This window comes from Mus caroli, unplaced genomic scaffold, assembly GCF_978045245.1.
Source record: "Mus caroli unplaced genomic scaffold, Mus_caroli_1 scaffold_15, whole genome shotgun sequence".
Classification (NCBI taxonomy): Eukaryota; Metazoa; Chordata; class Mammalia; order Rodentia; family Muridae; genus Mus; species Mus caroli.
Genome location: NW_028227270.1, coordinates 47378905 through 47406042, shown reverse-complemented (window position 1 = coordinate 47406042; position 27138 = coordinate 47378905). Strand labels below are relative to the sequence as shown.

Below are 27138 nucleotides of genomic sequence, written 5' to 3'. Positions count from 1 at the left end.
CAAAACAGGAAAACTGATGAAACAAACTCAACTACATCAGTGGTTTTGGAAAATGTATAATGTCATGGGCAGCACCACCAGGAAGGGAAGACAGGAAGCTGGTTCCGCAGATACACACCTAAAAAAGTTCAGGACAGCCACCAGCATGCTCTGAAGTTCACCCGTCACTGGCGATGGGAAGGTCAGGCCTGCTTGTTCACTGGCTTGATGAGCATGTCTGTAGTATGGAAGCTGATGTCCAGAGGCTATCTTCTTACCCAGATAATGAACTCTTATTTAAAAGTCAAGTGTCACAACAAGTCTACACAATGATACAACTTCAAATCCTGAAGCTATTAAAACACTAACAAAAGATTATCAGTACCAAAATTAATCTGAAAATTAAAGCAATATAAATTAATTCATAGATATACATGATGTACAAGAACTCAAACAGAAATAGACAGCTAGCTGTACAACTCCTGACTTGGGGTAATAAGGAGCTGCAGAACACAGCTGAGAGCCCTCTAAGCCTCAAAGTTGAGGCTTGAAACTCACTTCCTGCCTTGAACACAAAACCCACCTGGACACGTGCAGGAGTGGAGGGCAGGAGAATCTTTCTGACTTTATGAGGCAGAGAAAAAGGTCCATTAGGCAATTCCAAGCTGTCTCCGAATGTCTGTACTCAGCAGCATTAGTGTGTAAGAGCTATCTCTCTGCACAGGCTTCACTCTAGATAGCACTGTCCAGTGGATTAAATCTGCCTCTTCTAATGGGCACCTTTTTTACACAGTCATCTAGGTCTCGCTCTGTACAGTGTGTATTTAAATCATCTCCTGGTTTCCAGGCAAATGGTCTGTTTATTTGCAGGAGCTATTGAAAGCAAAAGAGTGAACCAGAAGTGGGGAGGTTTTTTGTTTGTTTATTTGTTTTGCTGTGACATGTTAATATCACACAAATTCTTAAAATGTTTGTCACATCTATAAGTATTACTTTTTATTAGAACTTGGAACTTATTTTTTCCTGCTCACTTTGTATAACTTGTTTTATACAACAATTCAATAAGGAAGTCAATTATAATTTATGAAGAGCCACTTAAAAAGTTAACTTTTTAAACATAGCAATATATTATTTCTTTCAATAAGGAATGCTTGTCACATGAGAACATTTTAACTATACAAAACTTTCCCACATTGGGAAGGAAAAACTACTGCAGGTGCTTTACAACAGGATGTGTAATAAACCAAGCTTCTCAAACATGCGAAGCCCCAGGGTCGACTGCATCAATTTAGAACACAGAAGCAAGCTGAGTTTATGAACACATTTTGAGGATCCTAAGGTAATTACAGTCTCACTAGGGTATTTAGATAGATACATGCCCAGGTACAACCCTGGGGCTAACCTGACGGAGGAGAGTATAGCTCACTAGCAGCTAGCAGGACTGTCGGCCCCCAAGTCGGGAGCTACGGTGAGGGATCAGGGCCGTAGTCTTCTTAAATTCCTGGAAGCTCCAGTGCATCTGCTCTACCTCAGCTCTATGTTGTGCCCGTGTACGGCTCAGCTCCTGCAGGAGATGTTCATTGGTGCTGACCAGGGAGCTGGAGGATGAAAGGAAAGTAATTGCTGAGTCTCTCCCAGTGCACAGCCTACTGTTGTGCCCCAACTGCCACAGCCTAGCTGAAGTCCACCAGCATAAAGACATGTCTCACCTGTGCCCTGGCCAGATGCTCCTAACTGTAACAGTGCCAAGGCTATCACTTGTCCCTGGCCCCATTATCTTCTTCTTACTGGCTACTGTCCCTCTATATGACCTTTCCACACCATACATGGACACAACCAGAGCCTTTGGCTTAAGCAAGCCTTCCTAAAGGCACTGTTGGTCACTGTGAGCTGAGCTTGAGAAGAAGCTAAAGAACTGAATGGTGATGTCTTCCTGACATACCACAGTTCTATGGCAAGACACTGATATAACCTTTATTGCTAGTAAAACCATATTCTGATTGTAAAGACCCAATACTGCAATGTTTCTAATTCCTAGTCACACATTTAACTGTGACATGGCAGCAGCACGGTGCAGAGCTGGATTGAGAAGTACTAGTGCGTTTCCCAAAGTTTCTCAATCCTGCCCTGTACCCCAAGACACAATGAATAGCATCACAAGTTCAGATGAAGCAAGGCAACAGTAACCTCTGCCATCTTTGACGATGGCCACACCATTGAATAATCTACTAAGTAGGTGCTGGCCTTGTTTGTTTAAATTACAGAAATGGCTACTGAATAACATCAGCATGCCCACGAGTGGGCAAAAGCCCGATCCCACTGTCTTCAGACTTCTGCATCTCATTCTACCCATATCTGGACAGGATGCTGAGAGCACAAACACTATGGTCCCTGGACCCAGCCCAGGTGGCCTGCTGGAGTTCAGGAGTATATTCCTTTGCCTGCCACTGCTCTAAATTATTGTCTCAGGTTCCTTCCTTCCATTCCTGAGACTGAGTCTCAGCAGTCTCTGCTCAAAGCCTTTCCTCCAACTCTAACTCAGGCCTGTCATCGGCCAATGGAGTGACTGGCCTGTAATGACTTAGAGGGAAAGCCTGGCTTAGTCTGACCTTACATGTGGCCACCTAGTTACAAGGAAGAAGGGAGACTTGGGGAAGAGTGGTAACAATGACTACAGGCGAGCCCTCCTCATAGGAGGCTCCAGGAACAAAGGCTGCTCCGATGACCTGTTCCCACTCAGACACTTGCCTCCATCCCAGAAGAAACTTCCTCAATAAAATGAGTATCTGCCTTGCCTATGTTAACATTCCTACTCCCCCTTTCACCACCATACAGCAGCAAGTGGAAATATAATGTCATCTTTAAATGAACAACCATGGCCTCCAGTGAGGAGAAAGTACATGCTATTAGTCGCTACGACCCAGGGGAGCAGAATGCAGGACTAGACTCACCATCTCTAATACATACTTACCCCTCAGATTCTAGCCCATACACACTTAGATTCTGGCTCATACACACCCCAGCCTGCTCCCCTGCCTCAGCATGCTCCCAGTCTCAGCATGCTCCCATGTCTCAGCATGTTCCCATGTCTCAGCGTGCTCCCAGGCCTCAGCATGCTCCCATGTCTCAGCATGCTCCCATGTCTCAGCGTGCTCCCAGGCCTCAGCATGCTCCCAGTCTCAGCATGCTCCCATGTCTCAGCATGCTCCCATGTCTCAGCGTGCTCCCATGTCTCAGCATGCTCCCAGTCTCAGCATGCTCCCATGTCTCAGCATGCTCCCATGTCTCAGCCTGCTCCCCTGCCTCAGCATGCTCCCAGGCCTCAGCATGCTCCCAGTCTCAGCATGCTCCCATGTCTCAGCATGCTCCCATGTCTCAGCGTGCTCCCAGTCTCAGCATGCTCCCATGTCTCAGCATGCTCCCATGTCTCAGCATGCTCCCAGGTCTCAACATGCTCCCAGGTCTCAGCATGCTCCCAGTCTCAGCATGCTCCCATGTCTCAGCGTGCTCCCATGTCTCAGCATGCTCCCATGTCTCAGCATGCTCCCATGTCTCAGCATGCTCCCATGTCTCAGCGTGCTCCCAGGCCTCAGCGTGCTCCCATGTCTCAGCATGCTCCCATGTCTCAGCGTGCTCCCAGGCCTCAGCATGCTCCCAGTCTCAGCATGCTCCCATGTCTCAGCGTGCTCCCAGGCCTCAGCGTGCTCCCATGTCTCAGCATGCTCCCATGTCTCAGCATGCTCCCATGTCTCAGCGTGCTCCCATGTCTCAGCGTGCTCCCAGGCCTCAGTGTGCTCCCATGTCTCAGCATGCTCCCAGGCCTCAGTGTGCTCCCATGTCTCAGCATGCTCCCATGTCTCAGCGTGCTCCCAGGCCTCAGCATGCTCCCATGTCTCAGCGTGCTCCCATGTCTCAGCGTGCTCCCAGGCCTCAGTGTGCTCCCATGTCTCAGCGTGCTCCCAGGCCTCAGTGTGCTCCCATGTCTCAGCATGCTCCCATGTCTCAGCGTGCTCCCAGGCCTCAGCATGCTCCCATGTCTCAGCGTGCTCCCAGGCCTCAGCGTGCTCCCAAGCCTCAGGCTGAACACTTTTCAGGTCTATACCTCAGAGTTCACTCCTTGCAGTAATCATCATATTTCATTTTTTACCAAGGGAATGTTCATTCATGTTCAAAGTTAACATGGCAATGCATGTAGGTCCTGAACACCAACTCCTAAGAGATAGTGTCAGCTGTTTCTTGGTGCCTCACACCCTGTGTCTCAGCCACCCCCTGTGACCCACTGAGGCAAGGACCTGTGGCTCTCTTGAAGCATCTGTGTGAGCTCCTGGATCTTGTCATAGTGCTCCACGTGTTGCTTCAGCTCCACAACTTCCCCAGAGAGCTGCTTCATACTTGCCTGAAGTCCTGAGGAAGACAGGAAGTAGTTAGTGTGTAATGATGTTCATCTACATGTTTTGATCATTCTGGTTTAATATTCTTTCTCAAAGCCAGAGACAGAATAATAGAGACTCAAAGATGGGGGTGAAGAGTATCAAGGCAACATCTGCCTCCCTCTATGAGAGCTAATACTCCTGCTACCACACCTGCTACCCTAAAGTTGGTACCAGCACAAGACTCTTCTACTGGATCTGCCTGCAGAGTCTCCCCTCCTTCAGGAAGCAACCTACATTCATTCACAAGGGAGCCCGTGGTTTGGGGAGAAGCATCATGAAGTCTATATGGTAGCCATATATCTGATGAACCCATACATTCCTTCCTACCTGTGACAGAGCCAGTGCTCTCTTTCACTGAGTTTCTAACTCAAGGGAGAAAAGCAATACTATTTATTGGCTCCCTACATCTGAACAAAGAATACAGATAAATCTATATGTAGACACAAGGCTGTGAAACCACATAGCATCAGTAACATCAACAAAGCCAGAAAGCAAAGTGTGGCAAAGGACAACAGTGACACTAGCATAAGGTTTTTCTCACCAGTCAGCAGTATGCAAACATCTGTGCCAATCTCAGTCAAGACAACAGCCTCCCCAAAAGCTCAGGTGAAAGGGACTCTGGGAAGACAGCAGTGGCAGCCTGGTCTCAAGGCCTCCCAAGAACCTCACATTAACCAAATATCAAGAAAAACTAGATGAAAACCAAAACCCCACAGGAGTCTCAAGTCCCTAACCCCAGGGACTAGGTCAAGCCCCAGAGGAATGGTAAGTGCATGGCATCTCTCTCTCCAGGGACAATTTGTCATCATGGGGCATCTGACAGATAGAGTGTAGAAGATCCCAAAGGACCTAGTATCCTGGGCCATTGACAGGACTGTGGTAAATTAAGTGATGGTTTCATCCTGCTAGTGAAGAGAACAGATGTTCCATGTAGTCTAAGGAGCTGGGCAGCCCAGTCTCATTTAGAACAGGGTCCTCACTGGGGAAAAAAAAAACCAAACAGTTCGGTTGGGGAGGACTGAGTAAAACATGACAACAGAGAGAAGGGAGGGGAGGACCAAGAGATGCCCAAAAGGAGGCAGTTGTATTTTTGATCTATATAGTCAGAGAAGATACTATAGCCTATCTCTTAAAGGAAATCCTAAAGAACAAATGTCATGAAAAATAAGTGACAGAAAACTCCTGTTGCCATAACAGAAGTGTAAGGAGCCCTAGCTTCTGAGAGCCAGGTCCACAGAGCAGATTTGACCCACGCACACCAGTTCAAAATAAGCAAAGACAAACAGAAAATGACACAAGAAATAAAGAGCAACCTGAACCAGAATTACAGAATGTCAGAAAACTCATGCTACCTTAGCAATAAAGAGCATTATACTAGAAGTGAAGGCAAGGCCAGAAGGAAAAAGGAACCAAGACAATATAAGTAATGTCTCACAGAAACAACCAGCATGCACAATTAACCCTGAGGACCCAGAGTGGTATGTATGCCTTCCCGGTAACAACAGCTCTGTGGTGGTTTGAACAGGTATGGCCTCCACAGACTCATGTGTTTGATGCTTGGCCTGAGGACTGGCACTATTAGGAAGTGTGGCCTTGTTGGAGGAAGTGAGGTTTCCTAAGCACAAGCTATGCCCAATGTGCAATCTCCTTCTTCTGCCTATGGATCAAGATGTAGAACTCTCAGCTTCTTTTCTAGCACCATGTCTGCCTGCATGCCACCATGCTTGTCACCATGACAACAATGAACTAAAATCTTTGAACTGTAAGCCAACTGCAAATTAAATGTTTTCCTTAGCAAGAGTTCCTGTGGTCTTGTCTCTTCACAGCAATAAAAATCTAACTAAGATAAGCTCTCAATATGCACCTAGGACTCACTTAACAAGAGGGAAACCTAACCAACTGCCCAGGGTGAGTGAAGTCATGAATTCTGGAGGAAAACCTAACCACCACTTTACTAAACCAGCATAATCCCTAACTATTCTTTAAATATTCGTCCTTCTAGTCACAGGTAAATGCAGTCCTCACGACTCATCAAGGAAATGCCTCTTTGCAACAGAGGGAGATCATCACAGAAAACAACAACCAATCCAAATGCAAAGATGTAGAGCTCATTCCCAGTGGATACACCTACAAAACAACTCACCACACTTAGGTTTCCAGAAACACTGTGGGAGAGGGGGGTACACCGGGGGTAGGGGTGGGGGAGACTGTTAAGAGCCAGAGGATCAGGAGGCTTGCTGTGAGACTGTCTCCAGATAATATGTGAAGGTACACCCATAAAGTCTCACCAACATGGCTGCCTAAACATGAGCTGAACAACAGACATGCCTAAGTGGGTGAGGGAAGGATCAGGAAACTTTAACTCTATACAGAGAACTGCAGGCAGCTAAAATGCTGGAAGTTGGAGAAAATCTTCCCCGGGAAAGAGCACTCTAACTGGTTACCCAATACCAAATGGTCAGCTCTGAAACATACATACAAGTAGCATTATATAGCCTGAGCAGGTTACATTTAGGAATATATATAAATATAAATATATATATATATATATATGCATTATGCATGTAGCAACAATTAATGAAAAAATAGGCCATGAATTTGAAAAAGAGTGGTATTGGGGGGGGGGGCTAGAGGAAGGAAAGGGGAAGGGGAAAATGATATAATATCAAAAAGAAAAGAAATAAATAAGATATAAAGAACCTTATCATTCAGCAAAACAGTACACTATTAGCAAGCAGCAAGAGACCTGAGGAGACACTTGGCTCAGGAGTCAGACCTGGGTAGGACTCTTCCTTGTGGTTCTAAGGGTCAGGAAGAAGGCAGTTACCTCCTGGCTCTTTAAAGTTTCCTTTGAAACAACAGCAATGTGTGCTCAACAGTTTGCCCTCCCAAAATACAGATGACCACCCTAGGCATCTGAACCTGACTTTTCTTAAAATTGAAAAACAAAACAGCCCAAAAAGTGAAGAAAGAAGTGAAAATGATCTGGACCTGAAAGAAACACAAGCAGCTGTCAAGACACCTGATTTCTCCGAGAGCAGAGAAGCCAAGGTCCTGACGGCAGTGGAAGCCAGACAAGAAGCTCCCTCCACCTGACCCCCCAGACTCGCTGCTACAGGCAGCCGTTAACAACCAGCCTGGGTCTCCAGACCCACTCAGGCAGCATTGACTGAATCAAACTCAACATAAAGTGACTTAGAAAATGTCTACTCTATGAATTCACGAGCACTCAGATTTTACCAAATAAACGTTGCTCTTACCAGTGATCTGCAAAGTTAGTGCAGTTGAAGTGTCTGCGTTCTTTACTTCTTTTTTCACATTGTACAGAAGAGACTTTAAGTGGCTATTCTCTTCCAATGATTTGTCCAAATGTTGTCTCAATGTGTCCTAGAGGCACAGAAAACAAAGGCAGACAAGTGAAATTCAGTCAATAAATTTAATGAAATGGATTAAAACTCTGGACAGTCACTACAGACTAAAGTTTCACTTTTTTATTAGATATTTTCTTCATTTACATTTTAAATGCTATCCCGAAAGTCCTCTATACCCTCCCCCCACCCTGCTCCCCAACCCACCCACTCCTGCTTCCTGGCCCTGGCATTCCCCTGTACTGGGGGGCGGGGGGGGCATATGATCTTCGCAAGACGAAGGGCCTCTCCTCCCATTGATGGCCGACTAGGCCATCCTCTGCTACATATGCAACAAGAGACACAAGCTCCAGGGGTACTGGTTAGTTCATATTGTTGTTCCTCCTATAGGGTTGCAGACCCCTTCAGCTCCTTGGATACTTTCTCTAGCTCCTCCATTGGGGGCCCTGTGTTCCATCTTATAGATGACTCTGAGCATCCACTTCTGTATTTGCCAGGCATTGGCATAGCCTCACAAGAGACAACTATATCAGGATCCTGTCAGCACAATCTTTCTGGCATATGCAATAGTGTATTAATTCTGAATCACAACACAAAACAAAAATCACTCTAAAACACATTCTCCCACCAACAGGCTACCTAGTCTGACCCACTTGAAGAGGAAGGGCACAAAGAAAGGGCAAGGGGAGGCAGGGTATGCACCATAGGAATTCGGGTGCAATACCAGAGGATCAATGGCTGGTAGTTAGTAGGTCCTCTCTCTCCACAAGTATCTCATTGACACAGCAGATCCCAGGCTTCTATACTATTCAGTGTTTTTGGCACTCTTCCTATGAGAACTCCATTATGATCTGGGTCTTAGTCTACAAATGTGGGGAATTCCATCATCTATTCCTTATTACAAGGAGGAACTGAGGCCTGAGTCCTTTAGCATCTTCACAGGCAGAGAAAATGCTGAACACAAGCTGGGACATTAAGACTGAGACATAAGACAGAGGTCAAGGCTCCCATCAGAGCAGTAATGACAGCTACTGCAAAGGTGCTGCAAACCATCAGCTTTCTGACAGGTGAGCCATGCACACCGGTCACCTGTAAAGGTTCCCACAGTCCTGTATGCACGAGCTTTCGGCTCATGCACCAGCAGGCATACTCATAAAGGTCTGGGCTCTAGACAGGGAAAGGAGTGAGAACTAGCATCTCACCAAGACCCAAGCCCAGTTCGCAGAAAACTGGTGAGTTTATTATATATGTGGCAAGCCTACCCTCACTTGTGGATGCCCTGCAGGCCAGGATGCCTTCTGTTTAAAGGCTGACTACCAGACCTCAAACCATTTCTCTCAGCTGCAGCTTTAAGTCTTCATTTCAAAGCACCTCCTACAGTGAGGCCCCCACACAGGCTTTTCTTTCTGATATTAGCAGTCAGTGGTGGGTTGTGCTAGCTCCTACCTCTATCATATTCCAGGCTCTGATAGGCATAGACAGCAGGGTACTGAGTACAGCCAGACTAGGCAGGTACATCTGCCTTGGAAATTGTATTCAGGATACATGTTAGGGGTAGAATCTCTGCCTTAAGACATAATTCTAGGGCCGGGCGGTGGTGGTGCACCCATTTAATCCCAGCACTTGGAAGGCAGAGGCAGGTGGATTTCTGAGTTCGAGGCCAGCCTGGTCTACAGAGTGAGTTCCAGGTCAGCCAGGGCTATACAGAGAAACCCTGTCTTGAAAAACAAAAAACAAAAAACAACAACAACAAAAAGACATAATTCTAAATGTCACAGGAAGCTCCATGCAGTCTAACTCTGGAAGGTGGCTCTCATGTACTTTCCTAGCTGTCCCAGGAAGTGGTTATTACAATATGAACTCCTGACCCACTTGCTGGATACTCCTTCTTCTCCATGGCTGGATAACCAGGAGCATGGCTCACTCACTTGAACAGACAGAGAACTTTAGCCTGTTCCTGACTTGGCACTCAAGGTTGCTCTTCAGCACAGATATTTTTGTGCATCACTTTCATACTGCAGCAGGGCAATACTGACCTCTGGACCCTATCTATCTGGGTGTCACTGTTCCAGATGCAGCGGGGTTCACTAATACTTACTGTGTCTGTCTTAACAGGTACTACTGGTTGCTTTCTTGTAACAGACTATGCTGTGTCCCATGGGGCCAACAATCCCACATGGACAAAACTCTGCATAGCACTGTGGTCCAGGCATCCTGGGCCCTGGCCCTCTCCAATGCAAGAGCTCTGTGCACATGTAAGAAGAGATCCACAGCGTTTTCAATACTAGAGACCATGGGTGTCACTTCAGTTTCTTTGTTTTCTCTAAATTGAAGTTTCGAGGGTCATCTTTTGTATAGATCTTTACAAAATGGAGATATTATTTGTGAGGCAACTTTAAACTTTCCCACTGAAATCCTGTGGTATGTTCATCTATGTTACAAATGAGGCAAACTAAACTTTATACTCAGTACAGGGGAACGTCAGGGCCAAGAAGTGGGAGTGAGTGGGTAGGGGAGCAGGGCAGGGGGAGGGTGTAGGGGACTTTTGGGATAGCATTTGAAATGTAAATGAAGAAAATATCTAATAAAAACAAAAAACAAAAACAAATGAGGCAAACTAATGCAGGAGGCAAACCAGGCAGCTGAAGCAGGGACCCATTGACTCCAAGTGTCCATGGTTGCTGGTGCTCACCTTGCCAGGGGTGGGCCAGTAAACATGGGTAGAGGGACAGACTGTAGTGCCCTTCTTGGTATCATGAAGACTCAGTAGCCCATACAGAGGTATGTATAGTATCAAGACTTTATGGTAAGAAGCCTGGAAGAAGAACCTGACCTGTCAGGCTTTCATATAAGTGCTGAGTCTTAGCAACTGATTTGTGCTCAGTTATCTCAGTCTAAGCAAAAGCTGGTGACATCATGTTAGCCCAGGCTCATTTTGGATTTATGTAGTACAAAACCACAGAGCTAAGCAGATTAGTACTCACTCTGGTGGGTGCACTGGTAGGTGGTTCTGCAGCCCAACCCTTCTGCCTTTGAGGTAAACCATTAGCATAAACTTAAAAGAAGTGAGAGCACCCCAGTACTTTAAACACACTGTAACCCCACAGAATCAGTCAGCTTAGATGCCAGGTCTAAGTTTGTATGGTTCTTTCTGGGTATACCAGCTGATGCTAGAGAGGTCCCTCGACTCAGACAAAACCATCAAGTGCACCTTGTTGGTGCAGAACAGAGGCGAAGACCACAGATGACCCAGCTAATTGGAACCGTATACAGCAGGACTAAGAAGCCCAGGCAACTGACAGAATATGTTTCATTTCTTCTTCCCCCATCTCCATCCAGACTCTGAAAAGAACACCAGGCAAAATTTTGGCAATTAGCAGCAGTACTGTCATAGGTTCACTGTTTCTGGGACTTGGGTGTGACACTGTCAGATGGAGCTTTGGAGGCACCTGCTAATAAGTGGAGCAGCACAAGGGAGCTCAAAGGTGGCTGTGGAGCTGCCCTTGCTATGTGGGGTCAAACTTGTCTTCCCCTTGTCCCATGAACATCTACAAACAGCAGAGAGTACTCATTTACCAGCAGAGAGCACTCACCAGCTCCCTCTTTGTATTATTGAGCTCTGCTGTCATTTTGGTCACTGTAGCAGTATACTGCTGCTGTTGCTCAGCAAGGCGGCTTTGCAGAGTCTTATTTTCAAGAGATAGGTAACCAATTCCTTCCTTTTCAAGAGCTGAACTGTCACGAGTTGCTGTGAACTCTTGAAGAGATGACAAAACATGCTTGGCCTGAGCTAGGAGTCAAAAGGAAATACTGTTAGTATATCATAGCTAAAGGAAGGAATACAAACAACAACAAAAAATGCTCAGTATATTGCTATATGACTAGAAAGCAGAGCATATAAAAGAACAGAGACAATGGCACCCTGAAATCACTTTGCTTGGCTTCCCAATAATGGATATGGCTTTTAATGTACAAAAAAGGCAACCCTCAAGAAAAGGTAGCCATATCAGAAAGATATGGTGAATGTTTGATAGCTTGGTTAGCAAACTCCAACATGACAACTACATCATGGCCATCACAATTACCATGGACCACTTCTGTTGCAACAATACACTGTCCCTGATTAAAGACAAGACGCATAGCCATCAAGATCCAGCACTACAGTTCCCAGGGTTTCTCATCAAGGAACAATTAAAAGGATCACAACCTTGAAGGAAGTGGTCAGAAACTATGTTGGCTACTAAAGTCAACTTGACACAAGCTAAAACTCATCTGAGAAGAGAGAACCTCAATTATGAATATGCCCTCTAAGATGGGGGCTACAGGCAGGCCTGTAGGGCCTTTTCTTAATTAGTGACTAATAGGAGAAGGGCCCAGCCCATTTCGGGTTGTGGCACCCCTGTCCTGGTTGTCCTGGTTCTATAAGAAAGCAGACTGAGCAAGTCATGAGTAAGCCAGTAAGCAGTACTCCTCCATGGCCTCTGTATTTGTTCTTGCCTCTAGGTTCCTATTCTGTTTGAGTTCCTGTCCTGACTTCCTCTGATGGTGAACTGAGATGTGTCAAGAGTAAGCTGAATAAACCCTTTCCTTCCCAAGTTGTTTTGATCATGGTGTTTTATCACAGCAACCGTAATCCTGACTAAGACAGGAACCATGGTAGGCAGTGGCTTGGGCAGCTCAGTGCTGATAGGCCTGGCTCCCAAAGGATACTAACATGTAGCTCAGGCTGCTGGTGAAAGCAGCCATTGCCCAGGCTTAGAGCAGAACACTGCACGAGGAACCCCAGCACAATCTCATTCTGTATTTCTAGTATGCAGAAGAAAATAAACCTGAGCCCTCAGGAGGGAAGACAATCCCATTGGGTTTCTGACAGAAAATAGTTTCTCAGCCTTCCGAATGCCCATAAGAAGACAGAGTAGACATGGCATTTGTAGCACTGGCAGATGGTAGCCCATAGTCACAAAGCACTCCACCCACCAAGAAGGGTAGCAACAGTAGGGAGGACATGTAATAAAACATGTAATATTCACAAGAGGATATCTATTATTTAGCACGGGGACAATTATTCACTTCTCTGGAACCCCAGGTTGGATGAACACTGAGAGTCCAAAACCAAGCAGGTGAGCAGCATCTCCTAACAGAGACCACCAGGACTCACCAAGGAAGGCCTCATTGCCATGCAGAGATCCACTGCCACTTGAGCACCTGTCTATCAGGTCGAGGAGCGCCTCCAGAAGGGCCACTTCCAGAGTGGACCTCCGCTCAGGCACCGCTGCCGAGCAGAGTTTAGGAGACAGCTATGATGAAGACACAATGACGAAGACTGGCTTTAAGTTGGCAGCTCACTGCAAAAGCTAGGTCTCTAACACAACATGCCAAGGTCTAAAATGCTTGTCTCCGTAATAGAAGGAGCCCACACCTAACAAGAGACACCCATCTGTGAAACTAGCTTTGTATGAGGCTCTAATAGCATAGTATTCCTCTTCCCCCATTTTCCTTTGTTCCCACAGTCCAGAACTTGAAAACAGGCTGCAAATGGACATGGTCACATCACATATAAAACAGCCTCCAGAACTAGCAGTCAGAGGCATTAGTCTACTGTTTCTAGCTTGGTTTAGAAATCCCATAGCTAGCTTCCCTTGCTTTTGCCTCAGTTCTGAAAGCTTAGGAGCAATCAAAGAATCAACCACCTTGAAGGTCCTCTGGCTTCTAAGCCAAATGGCTCTACCTCCTAGACTTTTCCATTTCCACTTCAAATGGCTGTAGAAAATCTCCATTTTCCCCATCGTGCTCCAGCAGCTTTGAGTCACTAAGGTCTGCTCTCAACTTGGTGGGTGAACCTGAGTCTCAAAGCCTGTTACTAACTGGGCCAGCTGGCTGCTATTGAGACAATGGAGTAGTTTCTGGAGCTTCTGGCTCCTTGAGGATGTGAGAACTCTTAATTCTCTCATCAGGAATGAATCCTTTGGAAACTATAACGTGTATTTCCAGGGTCGCCCCCCACCCCTCATGACAGTCATCGAAGACAGCCTGCCATAAAGCCTGATTCCAACTTTGGAGACAAATGTAAATAAGGGAAAATGCCCCCTACTATGTAGCTGTGTTTGCCTCAGAATCAGAGCACTAGAACCATGGAACACAAGATCAAGCATCAAGAAAGTTGTTTAAAAGCAACATTCATTGTGGGGTCACAATTATTACTGAAAATATAAGATATGGCAAGCAAGAAACCAAACAACTGTGCTGCTAAAACACACTTAATGGTAACAAGGCAGGTCTCCAGCTGCTGACCCCTCTGCTACAGCTGCTCACCACTCTGGGGTCACTTGTGCCATGAGATGTCCGCTCTTCAGCCTCCAAAGCCTCAGAGTGAGACAAGGCCACCTGACTCTGGCCCTCCAAGCCATCCTGTCTGCTTAGACTGTCCTCAAGGCTGGTGGGCCCGTCAGCCCTCTCTAGGAAGCTCAAACACTCCCGGTCTGAAGGCACCTGGAATCTCCCACCAGGCATCCTTCGCTTCCTGTACTTTTCAGGGACAGGCAAAGGATTTACTATTTTTTGTGATGACAAACTTGATTTCTGAGCAGATGAAGCACAGTCCTCAACATTCACAGAGTCTGTAATACAGAGAAAGTAGGCAGAGCCCTTATTAGACTGAATTCTCAGGGATCTGGAGTCTTGTTTTATATTTTTAAAAATTACATCCACAAGTGTGAATGTGTGTCCACCAAACATAGGCACATGAAACAAACACATGCTTATATATGTGCATGCGAGCACACACTCGGGTGTGGACAGACTCACACACAAAGACACATGAGAGGAAGAGGAGAAGGAGGGGGAAGGAGGGAGGGACATGAGGAAGCACATGTGGAAAAACATGGATTTTGAGAAGAACCTGGACAAAGTGGACAGAATCCATTCTTGTTAAGTAGCAGGCTTTCATCAGTACTTGCTCTGCATAAGCTCATACACAATAGACGTGTCAATAAAGTTCTCTAGACAACATCACACACATGTGTTTCCAAGATATTAAATAGGCAGGGATAATAAAATGACATGGGAGGTCCATGTATTTACTCACTAATACTCTCTGGGAGGGGCAGACAAACTCTTGTCTAGGGAAGAACAATGACAGCGGGGAAGGCATTGAACAGGAGCATGGCTCTGCCTTAACCGAAGCCCCAAACGCTGAACAGCCCATTACCTAACCATTGATTGTGCTTCTGAAGGCCTCACAAATGTGACTGAAACAAGCGCTTCAAGTTTTGATACTTACACTGTACTCATGGTACTCTTAATTAACTTATTCAACTTTCCTCATCCTTGGTATTAAAAACGCAGCTAGTTTCATGAGCTTGGCCTATGTATTTAGAAGAAAACACGTGTCTATGGGACTAAAGAGGGATAGGAAGAAATGTGAGAGGCAGAGAAAGAGGGTGTGTGCACAATGGAAAAATACCAGGAAATTTCCAAACTAACAATCCAAAATACGGGTGTGTGATAAATTTTGATGTGCTAAATCCTTTCCAAAGATAATTTAGAGCTTCATATATAAGTATAAAAACATCAGGAAAAATTTAGAGAGTTATAGCAAACACTGTGAATAATGTGTAGACACTTATTTAGAAAGGCAGCTCGATCCTGGCAGGACTGGGCGCTTACCTGCCTGTGAAGTGATGCGGGCATGCTGTACGTGCATATGGCAGGCCTCTGGCAAGCCATGCTGTGGGGGGAGTTCCCCACAGAGCTGGTCCTGTGGTGAATGACCTGGACACCCCCTGGAGGTGACTTTCTTCTTCTCATGGCCTCGCCTCGCTGAATCCCCACACTGGTGCTGGATGGACAAAGGACTCAACAGATGTCTGGACTCTATTTTATTAAAAACATTTAAAATCTTATTTTATTAAAAATTATATTTTAAGTTTGTGAGAGCAATGTAATCTATAAAATATACTTTTCTTAAGTCAATTAAGTAAGACGAAAAATACTGAGTAGGTTAATATAGTAGTCAACACTGCAGTGAATTCTGGATAGTCTACCAGCAGGAAAATGTCAGTGTTCAAGAGTGACAAGACTCAATACCAAGTAACCAAGATGGGATGGCAGTGTATAGAAGAGAGAATTTACAGATTGGGAAATAGATGCAAATCAACTCCCTTAATGAAAGCCCAGAGTAATCCTGTCTCCTTTCAACAGATGCTCAGAATAACTGGAAGTGGGAGAAGTCTTGACCAGTGATGCCATACTCTCAAACCACTCAGCACTGACTCCAACTGTGGACTGTGCATAAACCTGGGCAGTCCTTCTATGGCATGGGATGGGAAAAGGTCTGTATTAGGGCACAATAAAGCACATTCTATTTTAGAAAAACTGTCTAATTGCGCTTAGCTGTTCTTTGAAGCGCTGTTAGGAATGTGAAAAGGCAATCGATCAGTAGAATGAAAAGAAAGGTCTTAGATCCAAAATCCACACGTAATTTGTATGATTCGACAACAAAAAAAGAAATAAGCTATTAAACAACAGGGTGGGAGGCTTTAAAGTATCATAAGAGAAGATATAGATGGCCAACACCACATCAATACCTGCCAGGAAAAGGTAAGTTAGAACGAACACACCCACACACCCAGGAGAGGAACTAGGGTTCAGAGGACTGAAGACAGCAGTATTGGGAGATGACGGCCCAGGAGCTGCTGGCCCAACATGAACGGCTCTGGGAAATTCATCATGGAGTACAAGACATTAAGTTAAGGTCTATAAGCAGGTCTCTGGGGAAAGGCGCATTAAGTTCACAGGGTCTGGGAAGTTCTGAGATCCTGGTAGAACAGTGGCCTAACCAGGCTCTTGAGCACCAGGATTTCAAAAGATCCAAGTGGCTCACTACTCCTCACAGGTGCTGGAGACATCTGGCTTTCTTGTTTAACTCAGACATTTTTCCCCCTATGCTCTGAGACAGAATGAGATTCAAACACTACAATTACGCCTAGATTCAAGTTAGGGCCGTTAACTTTTCCCTTTGTAATTCCATAGTCAACATACTAGTGTTCAGAGTCAAAACTGTAAGCACTGTAAGTATATGCTCAGGCCAGGACCTGTCTGACCCATGGAGCCTTCACTGTACCACGGTGCGCACCTTGGGCATAATGGAGGTCAGCTTCATGTTCCTTTTGGCTGGAGCTCATGTTCCCAGGAGGATTGCTTAGGTCCCATTCACACTCGGCAATAAGGTTCAGGACAGCCTCATCATCAGCATCCATGACCAGGCATTTTTTGGCCGAGGTCTCAGTGCATCTGCTTCTGAGGTGGTGTGGTCTGCAAGGGAAAAGGAAACTTCTCGGTGTCCGCAGGCCCAGGTATGCTCCCAGCCTAGCATGGCTCTCATTATAAAGTAACCTGGAAGAGGGACTTACCTAGCACAACTGCAACCAATAACAATGTCATGAGATGCCACCAACACGATTGCCTCAGCATTAAACAGAAGTCCACTAGAAATAGCTAAAAAATATAAATTCTAGAATGTTCCTCTGTTTCTACAATCTTCTAACAGGTTAGAATTCAACTTATTCTTTTCTTGACACATTCACAAGAAATACATGTGATCAAGAAACTTAAAGAACTACATGTTCCGGATGCTTATATTTACCTTCAGCTGAGTGAGGCATGCATAACATAGCCTTTAACTTTTTGGTTCCATATACGAATGGCAATCTTTGACTAATCACTAATCAATAAGCTAATTAAACTGAAATTTCAGGGCTCATATACAACAAAGAAGAATATTCACAGAAATTGTTCAGAACTGTCACCAAACAATGACAACTTCAATGCTCAAGAACAATACATCCAACTGACTAGAGAGAAACTGACTGACTTCCAGAGATGCTACCAAACTTTGACATGATGGAATATTATTCAGCTGTCAAGAAAATGAATTTTTCTGGTAAATGGGCAGTGCTAGGGGAAAAAATTTATCCTGAATGATATAATCCAGACCCCAGAAGACAAATATTGTCTGTTTTCTTTTAGATGTGGATGTTACCTTTTAAGCCCTTGATATGTGTGCTACAGCCCATGTCACCTCAGAGGTTAGGTGACTATTAAGGGATTAGAAGGGGGAAAGGGACCTCCCAAGGAAGAGGAAATAGAATATAACATCAGAGAAAGGCACGGGAGACTGGAGTGAGAGCTTAGATGGGCATTGGTGATAGAAGAAGAGAGGAAGGAGGGAAATCAGGAGGACAACTAACAATAGGGCTATTTGGGAAGCTCTGTGAAAATCTGCTACTGTAGATGTTTCCTAAAAATATGTGTATGCTGGATAGTTTTATGTCAACTTAACACAAGCTAAAGCCATCTGAGAGGAGGGAACTTCAATTAAGAAGAGGGGTACAGGCAAGCCTGTAGGACATTTTATTAATGATAGGGAAGAATCTAACCGACTGTGAGTAGAGCCATCCCTGGACTGGTGGCCCTGGGTTCTATAAGAAAGCAGGCTAAGCAAGCCATGAGGAGCAAGCCAGTAAGCACCACCCCTCCATGGCCTCTGCATCAGCTCCTGCTTCCAGGTTCTTGCTCTGTTTAAGTTCCTGCCTTGTCTTCCCTCATTGATGGACTATCACCTGAAGTGTAAACCGAAATAAACCTTTTCTTCCCCAAGTTGTCTAGGACAGTGTTTCATCACAGCAACAGAAACTGTAACTAAAATAATATACATATATGAAAGGAAAAAAATTTAAAAACAGAAAACAAATTTCTCCATAAACTACAGATTGAGGCCAAGACATCTAAGACATGCTTTCCCTTAGTGCCATAATATGAACAGAATAATTAAAGAAAAAGCTGACACAAGAGATGTCAAGAAATCCAAATGCAATGTTCTGAGGTATGGCTGTCTTTACAGCAGCTTTCTTGTTTGAAATGGACTGGAAGTACTAAAGAACTTGGGAAGAAACAGAGAGATCCATGTCTACCACCACCTACCTGAGTCCCAGTCAGAACTGAGAACTTCTATCTGCTCTGCATACTTGTCCCTCAGGGATAGGTGGCACACAGACACTCATGCCTGATGGCTGAATGCCCTGTCAACAGGCAAATTTGAAATCCATCTGAGTGGAACCACATTAGTCCATACCTTCCAACTGTTAAAGTGGTTGAGAAGTTCTCCTTTGAGTTCAGTGAATCTCCTGGGGCAAAATGAAGCTGGGAAGCCTTCCGCTCACTGTCTCTCACAGGACGGTCATCTAAAGAGAAAATTCCCAAGAACTGTAGAGAACAGGGGCAGATGATTGCCATGTTCTTCATGAGAGCGGACACACCTAGCTCTCCCTTTCTGGAGCTCACAATACCTGAAGGTTTTGGTGCTTCATGGCTGACACAAACATCTCTGAGATACCGAGAAAGGGAGTTTAAGGCATCAGAACCCCATTTACACACAGAAGATCAGTTCATGGTCAAAACATTCTAGCTCTTGGTGCTATGTCAAGATAGTCCAGACTTTATGGATGAATTTAACTTGATATTCATCATCAAATGGCATGCATCATACTAGAATGATGGGCTCTGGTGGCTACACTTGGCTTCCCAACAATGCCAAGAGGCTGGCCTATGCCCATAAAGCTTGCTGTTTATGAGCTGCTATTGGGACAGGCTGATGCTCTTTGCAATAGTAGGCCTTGTAAGGTGTACATCATGTGCATGCCAGACACTGGATAAGTCTTGTCACACAAGCACACTAAAGGGTCTGCATAGAGGAGAGTCCTCCCCACAGTGAAGATTCCGACTATGTGAGTTTGCTCTTAAGGGTGAGTCTCCAGAAGCCCAATGCTGGAACACAGAAACAGAGGAGAAATCCCAAATGTCCCATATAGAGATACAAAGCCTCAGAAGGCCTTGACCAAAAAGCCTTCTGACATGTCTTATATAAGTACCTAAGGATGAGAAGGCCTTAGTCTTAGAACTTTCCTCATTTTATGAGTTAGGTTCCCATGCTATCTTCTAAACAGTATTTACCGTATGGCACACAGTTATAGAAAATAATAAAAAGTGAGGAAGACCCCCACAATGTTGCATAGTTACATGCGTCTTCTCTGGACGAGGAGAGCATGTCTAAGCTGAGCTACTTCCCTCAGGGGCTGTGCAAATCCCTGGACTACTCCACCAGAACTCAAATATAAATCTTCCAAAGCCATTAAAGTTCACCCCCCACACACACACACACTTCTACCTTTCCTGGCAGCAGCATCTTCTCAGACCCTACTGCATCCTACAGCTATCAGACTACCCCTTTGCTCCTTTCTCTACAACCTATTCAGAGTCTCCCGAATTCCCACCTACAACCAGGACCAAGCCCCTCTGCAGGCCCTATACAGGACCAAGATGCTCTTCCAGCATCTGCCGATTCAGAGCCTTTGGAGAGGATTTTTTCCAATGGCGCTGATTTCAATAATATCCCTTTGCTGTGTATGAAAATACCTCTTACATTCCTTTTCCATACAAACTCTGTGATTCTGAATCTAAACTTTTCTGGCAAGGGAAAGGCAGTGATTTAAACCTGAAGAATTCAAGACTACCCATAATTGTAATGCTTCTAAATACAAAGCCAAACTCAACTGTTTATAAGTTACTTAAACAGTCAAATAAAGGATAGAACACAGCACATATTCCTTCCAAGTATCTTCAAATTAAACACAGAAATTCCAAGTATGTCTTAACTAAACAATGTGCTCTAGGCAGTTGGCCCATCTGCACCCAGGCTCAACACTTTGTAATCTAACAGTGTTCATGCCTATAGGAGGTCCATAGCACATCTTATGGCTAGGAGTTTCATCAAAACTGAACCAAATGAAGGACATGAGGTCTTACCACGGGTACTAAAGCATTAGTGTCAGTACTCACAATGTGAGGGAACTGGGCTCTCTGGGTCAGGACACAGAAGATACAGGCACTCAGTACCCCTCCACCTTTGGCCAACAACTGTACCTTAAGGTTAGAGATACATGACCACCACTGCATGGGCAATGGACTACCAGTCACAAATAAGACAGGCTTGCCCAATGGATGGACCTGGAGGGCATCATCCTGAGTGAGGTAACCCAATCACAAAAGAACTCACATGATATGTATTCACTGATAAGTGGATATTAGCCCAGAAACTTAGAATACCCAAGATATAAGTTACAATTTGCTAAACGCATGAAACTCAAGAAGAATGAAGACCAAAGTGTGGACACTTTGCCCCTTCTTAGAATTGGGAACAAAACACCCAGGGAAGGAGATATAGAGACAAGGTTTGGAGCTGAGACGAAAGGATGGACCATCTAGAGACTGCCATATCTGGGGATCCATCTCATAATCAGCTTCCAAACACTGACACCATTGCATACACTAGCAAGATTTTGCTGAAAGGACCCAGATAGAGTTGTCTCTTGTAAGGCTATTCTTGGGCCTAGCAAACACAGAAGTGGATGCTCACAGTCAGCTATTGGATGGATCACAGGGCCCCCAGTGGAGGAGCTAGAGAAAGTACCCAAGAAGCTAAAGGGATCTGCAACCCTATCGGTGGAACAACAATATGAACTAACCAGTACCCCCCACCCCCCGCCGGAGCTCATGTCTCTAGCTGCATATGAATCAGAAGATGGCCTAGTTGGCCATCAGTGGAAAGAGAGGCCCATTGGTCATGCAAACTTTATATGCCTCAGTACAGGGGAATGCCAGGGTCAAGAAGTGGGAGTGGGTGGGTGGGGGGAGTGGGTGGGGGAGTGGGTGTGGGACTTTTGGGATAGCATTGGAAATGTAAATGAAGAAAATATCTAATAAAAAAAAGACTGCGGAAAAAAAAAAAAAAAAAAAAAAGACAGGCTTGCCCACCATTGCTACTGGCCCATCCTGCCCTAGGAGCTGAACTCTTGTGGAAATGTAACCTGTTGGGCTAGGAGAGGCCAGCCCATACTCAGGGCTATTATGCCAGGTCCCCAAGCTTCCTTTAGAGGATTGAAGAAAATAGTCCCAACTGAGTTACTAAATAGGTGGCTTCTGATAATAGCCAAACTGTTGCTGACCAATGAGGACAGCTTTGCAAGGAATAATTCACCCCACTAATTAACACTGTTACAGAAGGATGAAACAAAAGGAACATATGCTTTTCATGTTGCTAAATTCCTCTGCTATCTCTAGAAACATCTCTGAGATACAGGGAAAGGGAGTTTAAGGCATCAGAACCCCATTTACACACAGAAGATCAGTTCATGGTCAAAACATTCTAGCTCTTGGTGCTATGTCAAGATAGCCCAGACTTTATGGATGAATTTAACTTGATATTCACTCATGAAGCTCTTGCCATACTGATAAACCGATAGGACAGGACTTACACAGTGTCTATCTTCCAGGCCTGAGGAATAGATGTGCAATGCTAGGACTACCTATGGGAAAGCTGGCTGACTGACTAACGATGTCTGTTCTGCATTAAGGTAGTAGGTAGAAATCCAGATCTGACTCAGATCTGGCCAACACATGCCTGTCTACATTTAAGGGCCAGGCTGAACTAAAATTCTCCAGACAAGTTTGAAGACACTCAAGCTGTAGCTCTCTTTTTGCTGCTGTTGTATCTTTTTAAAAAATTATATTTATGTATATATTTGTGTGTATATATATGAGTGTGAGTGCACATGTGTCACAGTGCATATGTGGAGGTCAAAGGGCAACTTGCAGCAGTTCTCTCCTTCCACCACGTGGTTCCTGAGAATTATTTCAGGTCATCAGACTTGGTAGCAAGTATCTTTATCTATTTTACCCACTGGCCCAAAAGCAAGCATCTGAATTTTGCTTTTTCCAAAAGACTGTGAATGGCAAACTCTGTGCTGTCAGGCATTTGCTATGGAGGAAACGTGGTCTATTTTTCTATATTTCTAACAGAACTTTAGTAGTTCTATTGCTTTGATGATCCTCTAGGCACAGGAGGTCTGACCCCAATAACAACAGAAATTCCAGGAAATGCTTATAAGCTCCTTGACCTACAAGCAAGTCCTACAAATACTATCCTGAGAACTTACAGATATTAACTCAGGAATGACCTTGTAAACTTGGCATTTTGTTGTTGTTGGTGGTGGTGGTGTTGGTGGTGGTGATGGTGATAGTGGGGTGTGTGTTGTGTACACATGTGTTTACTAGTGCATGTATACACATTTGTGCATGTGGGAGTCAAATGTAAACTGCCTTTGGGTGTCTTTTCTCAGGTATTATCCATCTTGATTTTGAGATAAGGCCTCTCACTGGGCCTAAAACTTGGCTGGCTAGCAAGACTGACTCCAGGAGGATGAAAGATACCCCAGAGCTGACAGGGATTTGGGCCATCAGTACAAAAAAAACCTGCTTCAGTTTCCAGCATGGAACAGCAGCATAATTTATCCAGGAGCACAAGAGCAGCTCCACTGTGGGCGGTTGGGAGGGCGACAGCTCCTTCCTCCACTCACCTAGCTGTCGGAGCTTCGGGAGCATATGCACGACAAACAGGCGGTAGTCAGACTCATTCTTCACAACAGGGTTAAGCCGGAAGTCCACATCCTGGAGCTCCAGTAGGGTGTGGAGCCTAAATACTTCTGCTAATGAAGAAATACAGTTGTAGTAGAGGTTGAGACTCTCCAAGGAGACCAGATACTGTATACCCTGTTAATAAGAAAATAGCTCAATCAGTTTATCATGAAAAGTAAACCATTGGTATGGGCTAACCAAGTGGAACACACTTATAATGAACACATACTATTACCAGAAAAAACTAACAGTGTAACAGGTTCTTATTTGTGAAATTCTATGTTCCATATAGGGCAACAACCATATGAGCTATCTGAATAGAGGCCTGTTCGTCCTAGCAGTACTAAGCACAGCGACTCTCTCGAGTGCCCAATATGAATCACGTTATATAATTTACACAATTTCATTTACTCTCCACATACCCAGATTAGGGGGTTCATGCTTAGGGACTGAGGGAAGAGCCAATCCTTGCTTTAGCCAAAGCTGGAGCCTGTCCCTAAACAAGTCAGACTCTGCAACCAATGTTAGGAATAGTCTCTATTAAGTACACCCTATGTTTCTTTCAAGGTAAGGCCCTCCTCTCTGAATTGAGCAATAAGCAGTATTTATATAATCTTCCCACTTGTGTCACTCTGGGAGACTTTTTATTTTCAAATCATGAATGGGTACCAAATTTGTATACTGCCATTTAGGGTAGAAGGCCAAAAGCCAACCCATGGATAGATAGAACCTACAGAAGGAGGCAGCAGAGCAGATGAAGGCAGGGAGAGGCATGAGCATGCATACTTTAGGCTTTAGGATCTTGTTTCCTTCCCTTTAAAGAGAATCCATCTTCTTGGGAAAGCTAGTACTTTGGTATGCAAAGCAGTTTAAAGATATAATGGGGCAGGTTAGACACGTAGCTCCAGATAAACACCAGCGACAACATAACACAATTCTAAAGGTACAGTCTATAAGCATTCTTTGTGTAGTTTTGAAACACGTTGCATTCTTTTTAAACCATTAAAATACGTTCATCTGACACTGATATTTTAACAAATAAGCCTAAACGCACCTCAAGGCTAATCAAGGAGTTACGTGAGAGGTCTAAGGATTTTAGAGCTGTCAAGTGCATCAGAAAGTTCCCCAGGTGAGTAATCTTCTCTTGGTATGTTCCAGGAATAGATAAAGATCGAAGCTCAGCTAAGAATAGAAAATTGTAAGATTTTAATCTTTTTAAAAATTTAAACAGTGTAATAGAAATTCAATTCAGAGGGAATATTTTAGACATTTTTAGAAACACAACAGATACTGACAGACACTCTGCTTGACCAAAGTTAGGCTTATAGATGCTATCCTAGGCCCATTGGTGCACTTCTTATAACTCAGAGAACCCTGATAAGTCATTTCACCAAGAATTCTCTGCCCACGGTGCCTGTTCACCTTGGTCCCTCATCATATCACTTATCATTCATTATCCCCAGGGCCACAGCAACATTCTTCTTCCTCATTTCCTCTTAGTAATGTTCCAGCCATGGACCCCTGCCTCCCTACACAGTACTTGCTGGCTAGAACATCTACTTGCCCATGTCATACTGGGAACAGAATCTTCTCTTCTCATACTGCAAAAATCCTACTGTATCAGGGCCTGTGCCTATCTCAAGAGCCCTGAATACTGTCTTTTTTTTAATGTTCTTGATTTTGTTTGTTTGTTTGCTTTTGAGACAAATCCAGGCAGCCAAGAATGGCCCTGAATGCTAGATCATCTTGCTTCAAGCTCCTGAGTCCAGGATTACAGGTATGGACCACTACTTCTTAGCAAGTTCCTGGACAGCCAGAGCTACATAGAAAGACTCTGACTTGGAAAGCAAGCAAACAAGCAAGCAAGAATAATGGAGGCGAGCAGGCTGAGCAATAGTATTCATTGCTATTTGCTTCCTAACTGCAAACGCAATGTGAACAGCTACCCTACACCCTAGCCACTATACCTTCCTCGCCTTGACTTTTATCTCCTCCAGCTGTGAGTCCAAATAAACCTTCTCACTCTTAAGTTGCTTCTTTTTTTTTTAAAGATTTATTTTATTTATTATATGTAAGTACACTGTAGCTGTCTTCAGACACTCCAGAAGAGGGCATCAGATTTCATTACAGATGGTTGTGAGCTACATTTGGTTGCTGGGATTTGAACTCGGGACCTTCGGAAGAGCAGTCGGCGCTCTTAACCACTGAGCCATCTCGCCAGCCCCTTAAGTTGCTTCTTGTCTTTTTTTTTTTTCCACATAGGAAATGAGAAAACCAACTAATATACCCTCTTACTAAATAACAAAGTCTTTATACAGAGAATTTTCCTGGTTGACCTGAATATTATCAGCCAATAAAATCAACCTGACACACTTTTTATGTGTATTTGGAACACTCTCCAAGAGAAACCAGATTCTTGGGCATTCAACAATCTCTGCAGACTTAAGCGAACCAAAATCACACACAGTATGTTCTCTGACCATAATAGAATTACACAAAAAAATAACAAGAAAACCTCCCGACACATGATTCTTTAAAAAGACATTTCTAAAGAATAAAAATGTGAGCAATTACTAAATAATTTGGAGGTCTAAGAAGATACCTAAAGGGATATTTGAAAAGCATATTAAAATCAATGAAAATTAGAATCAGTCATGGTGGCAACTGCCTGCAATCCTAGCCACTTGAGTGTCTGACTAAAATTCCAAGGCCAGGTTCCGTTAAATATGGAGATCAAGGTCATCTTGGCTTAATAACACACTTGAAAAATTAAAAAAAGTTTGGGGGTGAAGTTCCATGACAGGGCATTTGCTTAGCATATGCAAAGCCCTATGTTCTATCTCCAGTACCTTAACACACAGTAGAAATATAAACACTAACAAATGTGTTAGTGTGTGCAGCTATGTGATACGTAAAGAGAAATGTACAGATTAAAAGATTTAAATGATAAAACAAGCTTTAATCCACAAGTTTCACTTCTAGAATCTAAAGAGGAAAATAAATGCAAAGCAAACACAGAGAAAAAGGTAAAATTTAAAAACAAATGGAGGCAAATCAACCAACCCAAAAGTGGTGTCTTTGGCATGATCAATTACCATACATCTCCAATATGACTGAAAAATAGAGCCAGATTAAGTACCATTTATGAGAATGGGGAGTATCCCTACAGGCCCCACAAGCATTAATAAAACAGTAAGAGAATGCTGTAGTCAGTTCTATGTAGATATGGTTGACAATCAAGAAAAAACGATTTAGTTTAGATAACGAAAATTCACTCTAGGTGAAACCACTATAAGTTTAAAAATCGTATTTGTAATCGAAAATCTTCAACAATGGAAAATTCTAGGCCTGCGTGGTTTCCCTGTCAAAGTCAGGGAAAAAAAGTTAAAAAAAAAAAAATCACAACACAAATTCTGCACGATCTCTTGCTCAAAACGTAATGGGACCTTGATGTCTAAACCATATAAAAACAGAGCTGCATCCTTCATTAACGAAATGCCATGTAGGAACCCAGGAAGACAGATGAAAGCTGCTGCAAAAAAGAGGCGGGGGCTCAGCCTGACCGCGGCCCCACAGAAAACACAGGCCACGCCCTTCCCCACAAACCCGCCCAGGCGGCCCCGCCTCCCTGCCCCACGGGCCGAGACCGTTTGTGGTCAAGTGGCATTTGCACTGAGGCAGAGCTATCAGGCCCGGCAGGCCAACCCAGTCTGTCCCCCACGCACCCAGGTCGCGGTGGGGACCCAGGCCGCTGCGCTCTCGTACAGTCTCTTCACACAAAACCAACCGCTGGCCTGGCGCCATGTTTTCAAACCGGACGCTGGCGCGCG

At 44.4% G+C, this 27138-nt stretch overlaps 1 protein-coding gene across 1 annotated transcript; it reads right to left on the bottom strand.

The window, feature by feature from the left end:
• Window positions 1–716: 716 nt before the first annotated feature.
• Cep72 (centrosomal protein 72) lies at window positions 717–27138 on the bottom strand. Its single transcript, XM_021180358.2, has 12 exons — window positions 27034–27138; window positions 24363–24490; window positions 23251–23443; window positions 18912–19020; window positions 16914–17092; window positions 15446–15652; window positions 14093–14397; window positions 12939–13077; window positions 11374–11570; window positions 7673–7799; window positions 4272–4383; window positions 717–1577 (listed from the first exon to the last, which is right to left on the bottom strand). The coding sequence occupies exons 1-12, from the start codon at window positions 27110–27112 to the stop codon at window positions 1412–1414; spliced, it is 1941 nt and encodes a 646-aa protein (XP_021036017.1). The 5' UTR covers window positions 27113–27138; the 3' UTR covers window positions 717–1411.